This window comes from Atractosteus spatula, chromosome 9 (genome assembly GCF_055471065.1).
Source record: "Atractosteus spatula isolate fAtrSpa1 chromosome 9, fAtrSpa1.hap1, whole genome shotgun sequence".
NCBI classification, from domain to species: Eukaryota; Metazoa; Chordata; class Actinopteri; order Semionotiformes; family Lepisosteidae; genus Atractosteus; species Atractosteus spatula.
In genome coordinates, this window is record NC_142714.1 from 51,610,345 (window position 1) to 51,628,660 (window position 18,316).

Below are 18,316 nucleotides of genomic sequence, written 5' to 3' on the forward strand. Positions count from 1 at the left end.
TGCTGGGGTTTCTCTTCCCCTCCATGGATGACTCATTTTGAAAATCCAGCTTAAAAAAAATTAAATACCTCAAAACACAGAGATCAAAGTGCTCGCCAAAGTGAGGGCAGTCCCCTGGATACCAGCTCAGGTCATGTAGCAGACTATAGAGCCCCATTATAAATCATTTATTAAGTATGTCCTGTTACAAAAACCCCCCATACTTCTTTCAGACCACATGACAGTGTTTGTCATTGTAATTAGCAAGCAGGGCGCTGGGGGTCTCAAACCGAGTTCCGCTCGGATATAATTAACGAAGCCGACGGTAGTTCTGTTTTTGTTTCTATCCTGAAACAATTGGAGGTCTGTATATCCCTAATTCCCACTTCCACGACCCCTTCCCAAGAAAAACAAAAGCCCGGGAAGGAGGAGGCTTTACTAATGGCTCCAACAGAGGCGACACGTAGCGGGCCCTGTGAAATCCTGCCAAAACCGCAGTTCAGCAGTCAGAAGCACAGCTTCACATACTGTCACACGTTAATTGGCTGTTACTATAACGGTCAGGCCACGCCCTGCCTAGTGCTAAACGTGCGCTCCGGCCACGGCCGCACAGTGCAGGGGATGTGTTTCCTGAGGACAGCGCCGCGAGGGCGGACGAGGGCTTTCTCAGCCTCGTCTGCTCCTACCCACGAGCCCAACAACAGACAGGATATCGCTTCTCGATGAGGAGGCGGGGTGCTCTCAGAGACCAGCTCCCTTGTCCCCCCGCTCTTAAGGACAAGAGGAAGTTCTGAGCGGTTGCAGCTAAAAAAAGAGCCTGGAAACGGAGCAGAGGACACTGTGTCGATGTGAAGAATGGGAAGAAGTGTGTCAATACAAACAGCGGTAGACAGAGGAAAAACTTGTCAGAAAGCTTAACTGAACATTATTCTACTTGCCATCAAGCAACACCATCACCTATTTGCGTTTTCTGTTGTATTATGTCCTGTCCCCTGAGCATCCCGTGTAAAAACAACAGGACAACAGTAGGGCATGGCCTGCCAAAGCAGTTCTGTGCCAGGATGACCTTTGACTCGTCCTTTGTGTGAAAGGATGACCTTTAACCTACCCCCATGTGCCAGGATGACCTTTGTCCTGCGCATGAACTTGAAGCCAGTGTCCATAAGCAGATGTATTAGTCTATCATGGTGTGTAAAGGAGTGTAAATGCATCTGGAACAGCAGGAATTAAGACGCTTCAGTCGAACATTCCCTTTGCCTCACAGTCTAAAAAAAGGGAATTTTAGCATGGTCCTTCCTCACTTTAGAAAACTCATGTGCATTGACACTATATCTTTATTTATTTGTCTGCACACTAACTCAAACTAGGCCTCAGTTTAACCGAACTTCACACAACACACCCACTTCTGCACGTCTGCACACCTCCTGCAGGCCCGAGTCCTGCGGGTGCAGTCCCTGCACGCGTTCCCACCCCCTGCAAAGGAAGGCCAGCTCTGCCTGCAAACAGCTGCACTATGAGACGTTACCAGCAGATCCTGAGACACTGGCAGCAATCAGCTTTCTACTGCGCACGTCAGAGCTCATGAGCAGACTGGAGGGTGTCGCAAGGTCTGTCTTCAGCACCACAAACATATGCTCATGTATACAAATAGCTGGGCTGTACTGGGAGCTACAGCACATAAACAGAACATAATGTCCCCCTAGCTTCATTCTCATTGCGCTTGTCAGTGGTTGTCTGCCGGTTCATAACAATATGGTATTTCTATGACAGAAGTTATTTTCAAGTTTTAATTGAAAAGTTTATAATTGTAGTTGGCCACCATCTAGAAAATGAGATCAAGTTATTTCTGGTTTATATAAAGAGTAAACTAATAAGCTCCTCTTCTATTTACAAATAATCACACGCCCATGTCAATTCACAGGAAGCATATTATTTTAAACAAGTTCAAGTAGGTACTGTAGCTCAGTCAGCATGCATTGGCTGTAAAAGAATAGGTCAAGGATTGTTCCATGGTGAAAGGGACAGAAAGAGACACAACTTTTCAGCTGTGGAGCCTTCTTCAGGTGTGACACTTGAAGAGGGCTCTGCAGCCTAACTGTTGTGTCTCTTTCTGTCCCTGGCAACATGGAAAAAACCTTTATCTGATCCTCATTTAAAAAAAAATGTTTAAAAACTCATTCAGAAGGCACTCTCAAGACAACAAAAGAATATCACGCATTCATTGTGCTACGTGTCCAATTACAAGCCCATAGTGCTGTGAGAGGTTACGGACAAGAGGAGCCCTTCAGACCCTCTTAATCACTCAGTAGTCAGTAGCTAATTGATCTTTGGATCTCATCCAGGTGTTTCCTGAAAGAACCCAGGGTATGAGCTTCAGCAGTATGGCTGGAAAACGATACCCACTCATCTGTGAAACTGCTGCCCTGACTTCTTACAACAAACGTCAGGATGAGATGCTTGGATCAGTCAGCTTCTAGCCTCTGAAGTATTTCCCATACAGGGAAGATGGGCGCTGTGACTGCCTCTCCTCTGTTATCTTTCTGATGTCATTATTCTTCCATTTTGGACTGTTTTACCCATAATATTTGTCTAAATTGTTTGCTTTTCTGTTACTGTGCCTATAAGGTTATTTTGTCTCTACTGTTCTGTGTAGGCGATGTGCATATTTTCATTTTAAAACTATTTATTTATGAGAGATTTTCTCACATTAACTGCAACTCTTAGAAATAATCAGGAAGAAAAATACAGACTAAAAATAGTGTGATTATTGCACAACATTTCTGTGAATGGAATTAGCACTATCCCAATGGCATCCTTAAATTAAAAGCTAGTTTTGCATGCACTCCATTTTTCCACTGATCTGTATTTTCCTAAGCTTCTCTTAAAATGAAAATTGAACTGAGTCCTTTGCTGCTTCCTAATTAAAAACACATGAATGAAAAATGGAGTGAAATCTGTTAATTAGTATATCCAGCTGAGCATTCATACTTTTTCAAAATATTTGAAAAGTATTCTGAACTTTTGAGGTGCCATCTTGCTCTGTGCTGGTTACCCCAGCACTGCATGGAGCTCTGGCTGTGTAGCAGCCAAGTATTTCAAACTGATTAATAGAGCCTGATGAACAGACAATCCACATCACAGACACCACCTTCAGCACCACTACAGCCTTCTGATAAATTCAGCACCTTCTTACCCAGCTATGAATTTGTTCTCCTTTGGCAGCAGAAGGTTTACTAAATGCTCATGCTGGGTTTCAAAGGCGCGTGTGATTGAAAACGTAAAGCAGTCGTAAGGGCCAGAGTCTCACGGAGACCCCGATGACCAAAAAAAAAGAACGAAGACAATTGAACCGCATGTTTAGCATTTCACAGAAATTTAAATTCCAAAGGCACTTTCGGGGTGAAAAGAATCTATTTCTATTTCATCCATTCATTCGAACTGCAGGAAACGCATTTCCAGGAAAGCCATCAGTCTCATCAAAAAACAAGAATGAACACCGCAATATTGAAGAATGCCTGCGTGTCTTCATGTGGGCACTCGTCTGCTGGGACTTCTCAAGGCACTGAAACTTGGTGTCATCCTGAGCCGTGTTCAGTGTTCTCCTACACCTTAATTTATCTGTCTGCTCTTTTCCAGATTTTCACTTTATTACCAAGAAGAATAAAAATAGCTTTTTACCCAATCGAGGGCAACAGTGGCGCCTTGCTGTTACTACAGAAGGTGACCAAACAGGCGAACCACAGAGGTCATCCAGGAAACGACACAGGAACTGTATGGCAAAATAAGGGTGTCACAGTGGTCAGCGCTGGGGCCCCGGGTTCAGCTCCAGACCTGGGCTGCTGTCTGCGTGGAGTCTGTATGCTCTCCCTGTGTTCGCATAGGTTTCCTCTGGGTGCTCCAGGTTCCTCCAGACTCTGGTCGCCCCGCGACCCGGACTTGAATGAAGAGGTTAGAAAATGGACGGAGGGCTGTATTACGACAGAGCATGAATGTAAAGAATATCGCCTTGGCGGCGTCCTTATACATCTCTAGCGCAAGCAGCAGCTCTGAGAGCTCGGAGTCCGAATGAGGAGAAGCAATGCGATAAACAAACAGGCCAGGGGTCACAATTCCAGGGGGCTCGATGATCTTCATTCACAAACGACAAACGACTTGCGGATGTCGGTTTCTGAGAGTTCAGCGAGCGAGTGCCCAGAACAACACTCCCTCCTGCCCAGTGGCAATGCCCCGGCTCCGACAGCACAGCAGGAAGCGCTGACCGGCCTGCCCTGTCTGGCTGCCGGCCTCAGGATAAAGCCCGTCTCCTGCCACTCCTCACCCGACAGTGCTGCCCAGGCGCTCCGGCCGAGCTCAGCAGGGCGGTCCCGCTCCGGTACCGTCGCGTAAGAAAGCCTCTTTAAAGAAGCTGCCGCACCTGGCGAGCCGGGGGCTGGTAAACCAGCACTGTCGGGGCCGAAACTGTTTCAGGTCAGCAAGAACTGAGCGGGAATGAAAATCTACAGACACGCTGGGCCTCCGTGACCACAGTCGGACAGTTAAGACACTAAACTCTTTGTTGTCACCTTGTTATAACTTTGATCTATATCAACAGGTTATACCGCAAGGTGTGGGAAGTGGGAGTTTGGGATTGGAAGTCCGTCCTTTTTAAAAAAAAAATAAACCGATCTGCTGTCACATAGAAATAGCTACTTGGTGTAAAAGAAACATATGATGTATGATCACGATAATTGTACAAATTCTCCATGCCGGCATGTCAGAGAAAATGCCATCAGATCTAATAGCCCCTTTGTGTACTTTCTGAATGTTATGTACGACAAATTACAGTTATTATACAGCGTCTCCAAAGCCCAGACAACATCATTTTAACTCGTACGTATGCTGCAATAACCCCGCATGCCTCAGACTGTTGGTTTGCACAGCGCGCAAGGAACCCGGTGCAGTACGAGGCATTGTAAACAGTGCTTCCGCCTCAACACTTCCTCTCAGGACACCCTTGTCCTCCTGCCGGTTCAAACAGCCGTCTGCTCGCTCGCTGCACCTTCGGAGACAGAAACCTTGGTATCGATTCTCCAGCGGACAACCCTTCCTGTTATCCCTCCCGAAGAAAGAAACAAAACGCGCTCTGAACCCAGAGCAGACCTCCGAGCTTCCTGTTTTTACTGAAGAAGTATGTGGAGACGTCAGCCCCCGAGAAAGGGGCTGATCTCCATGTTCAGGACCATCAGCTGGTAGGGAACAATACCTCTATAAATATCCATCTAAATCAAATAAAGTCTCACTGCGGTCAGTCCCTGCTGTGGGGGCGCTGGGGTCCCCCCGTACACACTGCTGTCCTCTCTCTGCTCTCCTCAGTCACGTAGCTCAACCCAAACACCTGCATCGGCTTTAAGGTGAATATTTCCAGGGCTGTCCCCCCACCTTGGGGTGGTGTTTGAGTAACCGCGCCCCCTCCAGTTGCTCCATCCCCTTTCTTATCCTGACCTTTCATTAATTGCAAAGGAACAAGTAACAGGTTTATTCCCTGCTGAAAAAAAAAGAAGAAAACACAACGTTTCGGCCGTGGAGCCTTCTTCGGGTGTGAGCTCACACTTGAAGACCTTCTTCACCCTCACACCCGAAGAAGGCTCCACGGCCGAAACGTTGTGTTTTCTTTCTTCTTTTTTTTTCAGCAGGGAATAAACCTGTTACTTGTTCCTTTGCAGACTACGCGTGCCGACGCAGCTCCCCACCTGAACTTTTTTTTTTGCTGCTGTTAAATATTCTAAATTAAAAATTAAAGATAAAATAATAATAAGGATCCCTTCTATTTATATAGCGTTTTTTTATTTCAAAGGATCATGGACTTTCACTCAAATTGAAAGCGCAGCTGATTCCAGAAAGTGGGAAATCGCCTGACCTGAATTCAAGGCGAAGCTTGATTTGAGACCTGACCGTGCGAGACCAGAGTCCCTCTTACGAAAAAGTGTGGCGATATCTTTAATAGCCAAGGCGATTTAAGACCTTTCCAGAGGGTTGCACTTCCTACGACAGAATGTCACGACACTCGGGACACTGCTGCGCAAAAGCCAGACCCAGAGGTTAGAGCGCCACCTACTGGTCTCCAGCTCTTCCTACAGCAGCGGCGTGGGTTTTCCGGCTCGGGTCAGACCCCGCCTTGCTCAGCGCCAGTGATGTCGCAGCTCGGACACGAGTCCGAGTCTCTCTTCGCGCCACCCGAGAGCTTTGGGCTGTGTTGTCGGCTCCGCTTGCAGACACACACGATCCCCAACTCTTCGCTGGTTCCCTTCATTGTTCTCCGCGGACTCGGGTGTACAAGCCCCTCTACTACCGCCCCCGCCCCGTCTTCTTCCTGACCCCAGCCCTTCCTTCACTGTCGCTCCTCGTCTGCTCTCCCCCGACAGAGGCCGGGCAGGAGCCGGGCCGGCGGCGGACGCTCTCCCGACGTGCCGGACTGCCAGGCGGGCTGGAGCCACATCAAACATACTTCTCGCACACGCCAAAGAGGGCGAACTTCCTAGTTTGGACCAACAGGCACTTAAACAAAAAAAGCTTCACTTGCCGTGTGCATGAACAAAGCGGTATGCCATTTTCATGTGCTTCTGTTTTGCCCGGGGACGTTTCTGATTGAAGATTTAAACGGCCGCTGTGTCTCGTGTGTTTTTCAGGCCCCTAGCGCCGCTGAAGGGACCTCGACGCTGTTGACTGTCGATGGCAAATAAACCTTATCTTTCCGTCACCTGTTCATGAGTGCGTTTTAAGCACAGCGTGTGAAATTGTGTTTTAAACAAAGTGGCGGAGTGTTCTCCTGAGGTAACTGGCCCGTTTTTGCATCACTCGTCACTGAAGGATGGTGACGATCTGCTCTTCACATCCCGCAAACCAGCTCCAGAGTCGTTCTTTCCCCAGGGACAGGGACATGTCGGACAGACTCTGTGTATCGATTCAGATTATTACTCGGAGGCGGTTAGAAGAGATGCCGACGTTAATAACTGACTGAATACGTTTTTCGTATTTAAACAATGCTGTTGTCGGCAACGGCGGGGATCCGGGCGTGATTTCGTTGATTTTACTATAGTGAGGAGAAATCGAGCGGTGAAAATCGTAGTATTTCCCTCAGCTTGAAACGCTTGTCGCGTGTGAGGTGGCTGACTGATATTTTGGCGAAAGTCTTTGTAAAAATATTCCTTCTAGAAATAGGTTAATTTAAAAATAAACACAAGGTAACTAACGCACGTTTACGACAATTGAAAAACGTTTTAAAAGTAGGGTATGGGTATGATTACTTAAATTCCCTACATGTATATTCCCTTTACAAGAACAAATATAGACATTTCGTCTATAAAATCCGATTAAACACTTCCTATTCAGATTCTGCTATAAGAGTGTCTTGTCGAATAAGATGCATTAAAATCTTGGAGAGGACATCCTCGCACTGTCCCGCTGAGCAGCGGACACAAGTGCGCGTTTGGCATTGCTCGGGTAAACCGCGCCCTCTGGTGGACAGAGGGGAGTCGTGCTAATCGTGCGTCATTTTCACCGCTACAAATAGCAGGCGTAAATCACAGGGTCTAAACGTTTAAAAACCCACCCGGTGATAAATCACTTTCCACGTGGCAACAGTTTCATTTCAAGTTAATGTTTATATGTGTCTGTTCTCCGATTAATAAAGTTCTTCCAGTTTCAATAAATGGGAAAGCAAGGAGTAATATCTTTATGTTATGAAAAGTCAATTACATACTTTCCTTCATTTGATCCTGTGCGCATTCGTGCATGTGAAACATGTGGTTGACTTTATACTTTTTTATGCTTGACCTCTTCTTTGGTTGCGTCTCTGGCAGGTGGAGCCTCTGTTGTTTCTGGCGTTATTTCTTACTGCTGAGGCTCGTAGAAAAAGCTTGCGGACAGGTTGCTCACCGAGATATTTAAATACGATCGTTTCAGTTAGAAAGGAACGCCAGCGGGATACTTCTCGCGGTCCACAGACTCAATAAATCATATATTGTAGTAGTTCAGGTGGGGAGCTGCGTCAGCATGCGTAGGCTGCAAAGGAACAAGTAACAGGTTTATTCCCTGCTGAAAAAGAGAAGAAAGAAAACACAACGTTTCGGCCGTGGAGCCTTCTTCAGGTGTGAGAGATACAGGGCAGCAGGCAAAGGTAAAGTAGCGGGAGAACAAAGGCTGGGAGAGAGGAGGAGTGAGGGGCGGGAGCAGGGGACAGAAAGAGAGGCCAATCAAGAGGTGTGAAGTCAGAATCATATATTGTATGTAATTGAGCCTTCATGTCTTCTTGCATCTGATTTCTGAAGAGGTGATGCGCTCGATTTCCGCAAGAGGGCAGCAGAAGACCGTTATGCGAAGGGAAAGGGTCCCACTTTCCAGATTCAGACTGTTTAATCTAACTCTGCCGCTAGAGGGCAGACGCGCTTCAACTTTATTCGCTCATCAGAAGACATCAGCATCTACAGACAGCGAACGAGTTCGCTGTAGCCTTACTCCTGTTTGATTACCCGACGTTTACTAATTAAAGGCTTTTCTACGTAACCAGCTGCAAAAAACACAAATAGTCTTTTTTTTCCCAAAAGTGGATATCAGACTCATAACAGCAGGAGAATAAGACTCTAATATTCTATGATCTCAACGTTTTCTGCCTTGGAATTAGCAGTGCTGCTGAACTGGGTTCAGTTGTGGACCGGGGGTGCTGTCCGTGTGGAGTTTATATGTTCTCCCTGTGCTCCAGGTGCTCCAAGGACACACTGGTGGGTTAATTGTCTTCTGGAAGAAGTGGGCCTGGTGTAAGTGTGTGTGTCTGTGTGTGCCCTGTGACGGACTGGCATCCCAACCAGGCAGTATCCTGGCTTGTTCCTGTTGCTTGCTCCAGATCCCCTGCGTCCTTGAATTGGATAAAGCAGTTAGGAAATGACTGTATGGATGAACCCGGAATTGTAAAATATCATTAGTATTGTAAATCAATCAATTGTGAGAATAAAGAAAAGTTCATATTTCTATTTCAGTGAAGTCCTGATAATACATATATATAATGTAAAAATAAACCACTGTGAAATTATTCATAATACACACTTAACGCACTTAACGCACTTAAGGAAATGACTTTGGCAGTAATGTTCCTCCTTCAGAGCGTGCTGGTAAAATCATCACTTTACTGCAGAGAGTTTAAAATATCTTGGCCTGTCCAGCGAAGCTTGGAAATACCATGAAAAACAATCATCCTAACACACTACACATCACGGATTCATGATCTCAGCGCCGGTCTTTCCTGACAGCCCACCTGAAGTGACATGACGGATTCCGACTGTCTGCTGTTGTGCTCGTCGCAGCGAAGGCGAGCACTGCAGACTGATCTGGTCACCTGACTGTGGTGTCCAGCAGACCTGACTGCACACACTGGGCTCAGGTAGTTGTGAACACTTAGGTTGTCGGGGGGGGGGGGTTGGGGGTGAAGGGGAATAAAAGAAAAGGACGACGAGCAAGTGTCGAGGATTCATGTCGAAACCTGTTGCTAGATTCCCTGCCATCGATTAGCTCATAAAACAACGTGCTCAGTGCATGTCTCAAAATATGGATTGAATCACCCAGGTGGGGCTGCACACTGGTGCTGGTGGAGGGGATCCCCATGACCTGTAAAGCGCTCTGAGTGCAGTGTCCAGAACAGCGCTATATAAGTGTAAGCAATTATTAATTATTATTATTATGAATTGATTTTTGACAGCTTATCTTGTACCTGCCAGCTCTAATGGGAGCCCATTAAAACAACGGACAGACCCAAAACACTGGGAACGTGGGAATGCCTCTGCTGTGGAGCCTGGGGCAGCCTGTGACAGTCTGGGGCGGCCTGGGGCAGCCTGGGGCAGCTTGGGGCGGCTTGGGGCAGTCTGGGGCAGCCTGTGACAGTCTGGGGCGGCCTGGGGCAGTCTGGGGCGGCCTGGGGCAGCCGGGGGCAGCCGGGGCAGCTTGGGGCAGCCTGTGACAGTCTGGGGCGGCCTGGGGCAGCCTGGGGCAGCCGGGGCAGCTTGGGGCAGCTTGGGGCAGCCTGGGGCAGCCGGGGCAGCCGGGGCAGCTTGGGGCAGCCTGTGTGTCTATCACCCTGCCCGTGGCCACTTGCCTCTGGTAGATTTGATGCACAGCTCTCCTCTTTAGGTGGAGATCTTCATGTTACGATTGAAAAGTAAATTTGGCCCACACCGTTCTGAATGCCCAACGTGTCTATCCTCGGTTCTTCTTACTTTTATTTTTGGGCATTTATTATTCCATCCTAATTTTTTTTTTTAAAAAACCTAAGAAACAACATGGCTAGAAAGGTACAGTTTATTCTGTCTTACCTGAACCAAAACATTCACCTGATAGGTTTTAGGAATGGATAGCACAACTAATATAGCACACGTGGGAGAGGAAAACTCAAAGTTTGTACTGACTGCATAGGCCACAATATATACTGCTCTGCAGACACTTTTCTTGTTTTTAATCTCCTCATTGAGCCATTAGTCCCAATATATTGTTGTTCTTTCATGCACTTTCATGCAAATCTGCGCTGTGTTTATATATGGCAGATGGCATGTGTGTACATTTGGGCGCTGAGATCCTGAAGTGGTTTAAAATCAGGCTTGCAGTAGCTTTGCCGTTCATACACTCCTGCGCTCCTCCACCTTGCACAACACCTTCATTTTTTTAAATTCAACACACTGCCGTTTCTCTGGTCCCTGTCTCTCACTTTCAGGTGCCCCCAAGACTCAACGGCCCTGCCAGCATGAGGAACTGTGATATTACTGTCACGATATTCTTTATGATTTGAGTGTAACTGTGGTAAATGTAATTTTAGTGTCGTCCTGTGAATCAAGTATTACATTTTTTTAAAACAATCTTTTTTGTTCATCCTATAGTCAGCCCTTGGGGCCATAATGAATCTAACAATATTGGACTATGTGCACGCCTGCATACTTCGGCCTTAATGTTTTTGATGAAGATAAACCTTCTGCAGAGATAAACCTTGTCTTCTCCTCTGCCTTCCGTAGAGATAAACCTTCTCTCGCCCTGTTTGTCCTAGTCGCACACCGAGCGAACACAGAGCGGCGAGCGGGCGCGTATCTCCAGCCTGTTGCGCTGCTGAGGGAGGGGAGGTGGAAGTCCGGGTTCCTTTCAGCCGGAATTAGCCGAGAGGTGTGAGCCTGAAGTGTTTAGGTGTGAACGGCTCGGAATGGGAAAGTTCGCCTTGACGCGGGGGGGGGGTGTCTCATTATAATTTGCACCGCCGTCTTTTCCAGTTGATACCCCCGCGCGGGCTGCGAGGCGTACACCGTGGGCATGAGAGTGTGGAAATGTCACGTTCCCATACTGACAGCTTCCCCGAGGCCGACCGAGCGTGCGAACTCCTCCCGACACGTTCCGCTCGCTCGTGTTTTTACTGCAGGACACGTTCGGTGTGTGTGTGTGGGGGGGGTCGTGTTTGTTTTATTCATACGTCCTGCCTCAACATCAAAAGTGTCGCACTTCATTCGCAGAATATAGTGACTTTCAACTCCCAGAAATGAAAGTGAAACAAGTGAGTTTTTCAGCATCGCCCTTGCCAGGGAAAAGTGCCAGTAGGAAACTGGAGAGATACACGTTCCCGGACAGCGCTTGAAAACCGCATAAAAATGACAAACCTAATCCCTGCTTTGAGCAATAGGGATAATTAACGGGTTCACCTCCACCGATCTGAAAGAAGTCCAGTCAGAATAACACCGCAGTAAAGACTTGCATGTTTCAGTGTGTGGTGGTTTCAAAGGTTGTGATGCCGTGACACCTTTAAAATAACGCGCTCGGCGGGGGGTCTCTATCATGTTCAATTTCCGGTGATAATTTTGTGTTTTTATTCCGAGATATCGGGTCAACGTCTCGGGGGGGTCTGGTACTCAAACGGCTGGCTCTCACTCGAGGCAGGAGATCTCCTGCTAATAAATGAATGGCGGTGACGTCCGTGGCGCCGATGCTGAGATCGCCTCAGATACACACACGTGTCAGTGAGGGGGAAGGAGAGGGAGAGCGCCAGGGTCGCGGGCAGGCAGGCAGCAAGGTGAGTTTGGCGGGGTTGTCATGTCTTCATTTGAATGTAAATCTCACGGGTCTGAGGACTCATCTGACGTCAGGGGATCCTCGCTCTGGCGTTGCCACCAGCCCGCCTGTCAAGAGCGGCTTAATCATGTGTGATTGAAACACTTCGGCCAGTGCAGCGCCTGACCAGCAGCAGTCCCCAGAGCCGCGGCGGACAACGGCAGAGACCGGAGCAGTGTTGGAGGGCGGTGGAGCTTTAAGAGAACTCAGTCCGGCACACCCGGGGACAGCAGCATGTCGCCATAGGACGGCAGGGGGACGTGTGGGCCTTTTCTCAACATGTACGTGGGATACCTTTTGGAAAAAGAAGGCAGTATGTATCACCAAGGACCTGTGCGCCGTTCCAGCATCAACCTGCCGGCACAGAACTTCGTTTCTACCCCGCAGTACTCCGACTACACGGGATACCACCATGTGCCCAGTATGGAAAGCAATCCCGCGCCGTCTTCGGGCCCCTGGGGCCCCGCGTACGGCGCGCCCCGGGAGGACTGGTGCGCCTACGGCCTGGGACCCCCGAGCTCCTTACCAGCGCCCATGAACGGCTCCTCGCCCGGGCAGGTCTCCTACTGCCCCCCGCCCGACTACAGCTCGATGCACCCTCCCGCATCCGGGGTGCAGCTGCCACCCCCGGAGAACGTGGCCGCGGCGATGCACTCGCCGGAGCGGGAGAGGCGCAACTCGTACGAGTGGATGAGGAAAACTGTGCAGTCGTCATCAACCGGTAAGGAAAGGGCAGCCGCACGTGTAAAATACCGACAAAGAACGCAGAACGTAAAATCACAGTGCGTATTATTATTATTATTATTATTATTATTATTATTATTATTGAAACTGCACAGACGAGTTGATTGTGTTACCTGCTGATTGATCTGCGGTCTCATCCAGTCGTTTCTTAATAAAAAAAGCAGGTTTTCCGTGATGATCATTTTCACTCCTAATAATAATACACTTTCTTATCGCTGCGTATTATTATGTTACCTATAACGACCTATTATAATTGCTAGTATTACTGGTAGCAGTAATAGCTCTTTAACAATTATTACCGTGGTTGCAATAGTCAATAAAACGGGTAGCTTGTTTTTTTAAAGCTGATGTAGTACAGCCTACATTTACTTACAAATGTAGCTTTCTGTAATAGATGACTTACTGCTCCTTGCTCCTTGATAATTGGTATTCAGGGCGTTAACCTTGTTCTTAATCTTGATATTTGTGTTTAATAACATACGCATGTCCCGGGAAAAAAGTATGCCCACTTTGACAACTATCGCAAAGAAATTGAAGGCGGATCCGTTAATCTAGTACTGCACCTCGTTAATTTGAGAAGTGTTCAACCTCAGTGACCTGGTCTCGGTGATTTGTCAAAGGACGTGATTATTTATTTGAACAATGTTTATGTGTCAATTTCGCGTACATGTGTTCCTATAAATGGTGATATTTTCACGTGTATAACAACGTATTTCCAAGAAGGACTCCTGTTTACCGTTTTCCATTCAGTAAACCAATTGAGAAAATATAATTTTTTGCTTAATAATTCGTTTTAATTAAATTGACTGGTTGGTTTCAGGCAAGGCTATAATTGAAATAGTTCGCTTGGACTTGTTAGAACTAGAGATTGTCTTATTCCAAATTAATTTGTATAAAATGCATCAAATAATTCGTTGTTACCACGGAAAATGTCATTAGACAATATACATTTCAAACGTATAGGCTACAGATTTACGCATATCTTAATTCACTATTACCTATTTATTCTTGGCTAAGTCAGAATTTATTCCAAATATTCTGTAAAATATTTTTAAACGGTTCAGTGTTTTTCTATATTTTTTGCTGCTGTTTTATTTTAAAGAGCTATATACACACTATTCACTGAAATCGATTTTAACTGATACGTTTTTTTCCTCACTTATATGAGGCAAAATGGTTTCAGCTTTTCGTGGAAATGTACTGTTTTAAAACTTCTCACAGTTTAGTTAATTCATTGATGACACTGCGCCTCTTATGACATTCAATCGTTTTTATTAGATCCAGTGTTGTTCGTATGGACAATCATTAACAACAAAACAAACTTTTAAATAAATATATACAAAATATATTATAATAATAATAATAGAAACGGAAGTCTGGGAATGAAATGTAAAATGAGTGATGAGAGCTGGCGAAGGCGATAAACACGATCTGTTGGCGTGTGGTAGTATGCGCTTTGACCTCGGCTTCTTCGCAATATGAGGTTTTACTATCCTAATTTTTACTAGTATTTTTGTACACTTGTGGCATTCAATTGCAGGTTCAAAGGGTCGGGGTTGTCTGTATATTTTTCCGCGTATGAAGTGGAAAAGCCGGTGTCGGGTCGAGGCGCCAGCAGCGCTTGTAATGCTAATGTCCCTTCTCCCGTAAACGAGATGTGAGGTCTTATTTTTTTTTTCTCCAGAGCTACATTGTCCTGAGGTTTTGAGGGTTATCTGTCATATTCAGGCGGCGGTGCCCTTTCAACACTCAGTTTTACTTTGATATGCACCCGAACCTCTTCCTCGGTTCCTATTCTTCCGAGAGTTATATTGCCGGAAAGGGTGACGTTTTTCACAGCAAATAAAGATCTCTTGTCCCTGGCGCATTGTCTCGAGTGGTGACTCCCTGAATTTTATGGCCAAACTGAATGCAGTCTGAAAGCATTGCTCATATCGGCAAAAAGGTTGTTGAAATTTAACCCACAATTCTGTGCATAAAATACCAAGTTTTGTTCGAATGCAAATCGTTCATTAAGGAAAAGGAACCGTAGGCGGATATTTCAAATGCACACTGGAGGCAAATCTATGGTTCAAAACGCACAAGGCTTTTAAATTTTTTAAAATATCGATTTTACGCAATTCAGTGCGTACTGCTGTCCCGTGAGATGTGTTGCTATTTGTCCTGGAATACTTTCAATTTCGGAAAACGAAAACGACCCCGGTGTCTTTATTCACGCTGATGTTGAAACTCTATAAACTAAACATTCGGGCGGAAAAAAAACAAACTAAACGGGTTGTAACTATGCAGCATTATCTTGTATTCTCGCCGATAATCTCATATTCTCTGCAAAATATTTTGTTAAAAAATCCTGTCGTGGTTTTAATTCCTTTTCCCAGAGATGAAAGCCTGCCGACCTTTGTTTATGGTTTGTAAATCAAACATGAAGGCTTAATCCTGATCCAGGCCTGAGAGGGCTCCCCGATACTATCGCCTTGTAGCTCTTTTGTGAGTCGTGTGTTGCCTTTTAACACATCAATGGAGTTTAGGTAACGTCTATGAGTGCCTTTGTTCTGCAGTTTGTTCAAAAAGTCACATCAAAGAACACCAGAAACACAATTTACAGGCATCTGGCAACGAAGCGAAACAGCCCCAAATTACAAAACATTTTTTCGTAATATTTTTTTATAATTTACCGTAACTTGATTCCTGCCAGTATGTTACAAATACAAACGTGTCTCTGGCCATTTTAACTATGACCACTTAACATCATGCATAACTGCGCATTAACATCGCATGGGGTACAGTCGAAATGACACTGTAGACCCGAAATTGTTACTTTGCTGTGGCGTTTGAACAGTGTGACTAACTGGGATAAACGCCAGATCATTTACTGAGCCCAACGGCCACACAGATAGCGTTCACGGAGTTACACGTTTTGAATGGATTTTTAAGGACTTTTCACAAATTCGAGAAAAATACCACATGCACGGAATATTCTATCCGTTTTTTTTTAAGTTGTGTTAATTTTTTATTACAGACGGTTGTATTTTAAAGTGCCCCCTGGTGCTGTATGATTCATGATGTGCAGTCAAGTCAAAATAATCTCCTGGAATTATTTTAAAGACTTACGAATGGTGCTATCTTAAACCTGCAAAAACACTCGCGTTAACCCGCATGATTACAGGGTCGTGTGCGCGTTAGGATAATAACGAAAACCACAGCCATGATGATCTCATTGTCCGCATACAGTGGACATTTTTCTTAAGCCTCACCGTCCAACAGTAAAAACAGTGTAATGCAGAACACTTAAATCACTTAAAACGCCCGGTGGATTGTACAACCAATGCAATATAAATAATTTCCACATTAACACGTGTATTTGTTGTTGGCGTCGTTGTGTAAAATAATTGTGTAAATTGTGTAAAATGATTTTCGGTTTCAGGTAAAACGAGGACTAAGGAGAAATACAGAGTTGTGTACACAGATCACCAGAGACTGGAACTGGAGAAGGAATTTCATTACAACAGATACATCACTATCAGACGGAAGTCAGAACTGGCGGTGAACCTCGGACTTTCGGAGCGACAGGTAGAAAGAGTCCAAATTCTAGGGGTTTGGGAAATTGTTGAAATGATGGAATTTATTTGAGTGTAAGTGGAGAAAAATCCTGACGCCTGAAAGATATTTAGATCTGAGTAACCCAGACTTCACTCACAATTCGACAGCTTAATCTCCTGAGGCATTGCAGAAGAACCCCCGTTTAGCAAGGGTTAAGAAGTTTCCTCTGTATTTTAATGACATAAACGCCGTTCACCGATGGAAAAAAAACAAAAAAAATTAAAATTAACAACTCTTTCCCTCTGCAGGTGAAGATCTGGTTTCAGAACCGTAGGGCCAAAGAGAGGAAGATGATCAAGAAGAAGATGGGTCAGTCCGACGGCAGGGGAGGCTCGGTACACAGCGACCCGGGCTCAGTGAGTCCTCTCCCGGTGCCACCTCCACTGAGCCCTTCGGATATTCACGGGTCGATTTACCAGCCACCTGGGATGAATACCTTACCACCCATTGGAAATATACAGCAAATTACTGTCACCGTGAAAAAGGAGTCGCAACTGGCCACGTACAACCAGGCCGAGCACCCCGACGCACTGAGCAGGCAGTTCTGCCCAACTTAAACTCCCACTTGTTTCCAAACTCTCCACAGCGACATGTTCAACCGTCTTCGACAGGATACAAACGCAAAGTGCGAGTCGGATTTTTTTGGTGACTGGAAAAAAAAAAAACCCAAAAACTGCTGGAGGCTCTTCTTCGTTTTACTACGTAGTTTAGTTATTTTTTTTATAAAAAGAAAATACAAAACGTCCCCACCGTCAAGTGTTCTCAGAACCACAAAATAACTTTTTTTTTATTTTTGGTAGATCGTTTGTTCGCGTTTGGTTTGTTTATGAAGATATAAATATCGTTCTTTTGTATGTATGGTGAATGTACAAAAAAATACTTTTAAATGTTTGTAAATTAAAGTAAAAAAAAAAGAAAGCCTGATTCAGGTAGATGTTTTAAAGAAGTCCAACGTGAATGGCCTTATATTTCCCGAGAAGAGGAATTTCTCCAATCAGTGCTGGAATTGCACGGGACTAAGGACTAAGGGCTTTGAGGCTGTGCTGGCGCACCGAACCTGCACAGAACCGACTCCTGCAGGTCGTGTGCCCTCTGGGGCGACGCACAATTTCGATGCCTGCGTGAGGCAGGTGCAATTCTTTATACATCGAGTTAATACGGGTACATTTGAGTGAGAAAAACGTTCAGTGCTGTAAATAAAAATGTTTCCTTTGTTTTTTTGCAATTAAGGAGTGATTTTTTTTTCTCTATGTGACGCAAACCGAGGGAATGTCTGTCGCCTTTCAATTTGTGGCCATCGTCTAGTTTGAGGAGGAGATTGGAGACCTGAGTGTTAGAAATATGAAAGACTCACTATGAACGTAAATATCCTGCATCCATAAGATCGTGATAATCTTCTTCGTGACGTGACTATTTTTAAAGTGACAATAATATTAAAAAAATGTGGAGCTAAATTATTCTCTGGCATCCTAGAATGAGACTTTGTAGTTTTGCGATATTTGGATTACGCTTCCTTATTTTCTGTTGGACAATAATTGTTTTACAACGAAATTTCACGTCAGACTATACTATAACATTTAGCCCACTGATTTAACTATCTCGACTGAAAAACAGCCGACTGACGTTTCCCGACGGCACCACGAGAAAGGACCAGAAAGCTCTTCTAGGTTAAATAAATTCAATAGCCTTCAGGGTGTGTAAGAATCAGAAATGACAACAAGAGAAGAATAAGTTTAAGAAGTACATTTCCCGCTCACATTTAAAACACAAAAGGATCAAACGAAAATTCAAGAACGCGAATCGTGGGTTGGCAATATAGGCAACCGCTCTTCAGTTTAATATTTCTTTCAGTTTCTATAATAATTGTTTCACTAATGGAAAAATGACG

The 18,316-nt window shown here is 45.4% G+C and overlaps 1 protein-coding gene across 1 annotated transcript; it reads left to right on the forward strand.

The window, feature by feature from the left end:
- The first annotated feature begins 12,363 nt into the window (after window positions 1–12,363).
- On the forward strand, window positions 12,364–16,985 carry cdx4 (caudal type homeobox 4). Its single transcript, XM_088925786.1, has 3 exons — window positions 12,364–12,805; window positions 16,253–16,398; window positions 16,677–16,985. Exons 1-3 carry the CDS (start codon window positions 12,364–12,366, stop codon window positions 16,983–16,985), a joined length of 897 nt encoding a protein of 298 aa, XP_088781912.1.
- Window positions 16,986–18,316: the final 1,331 nt, after the last annotated feature.

What these genes read in the sequence shown, in the direction of transcription:
- cdx4 (XM_088925786.1), top strand. Translation starts at nt 12,364, where the DNA reads ATGTACGTGGGATACCTTTTGGAAAAAGAAGGCAGTATGTATCACCAA. An exon ending in TGTGCAGTCGTCATCAACCG is followed by an intron (nt 12,806 to 16,252) that starts GTAAGGAAAGGG and finishes TTTCGGTTTCAG; the next exon opens with GTAAAACGAGGACTAAGGAG. An exon ending in TCGGACTTTCGGAGCGACAG is followed by an intron (nt 16,399 to 16,676) that starts GTAGAAAGAGTC and finishes TTCCCTCTGCAG; the next exon opens with GTGAAGATCTGGTTTCAGAA.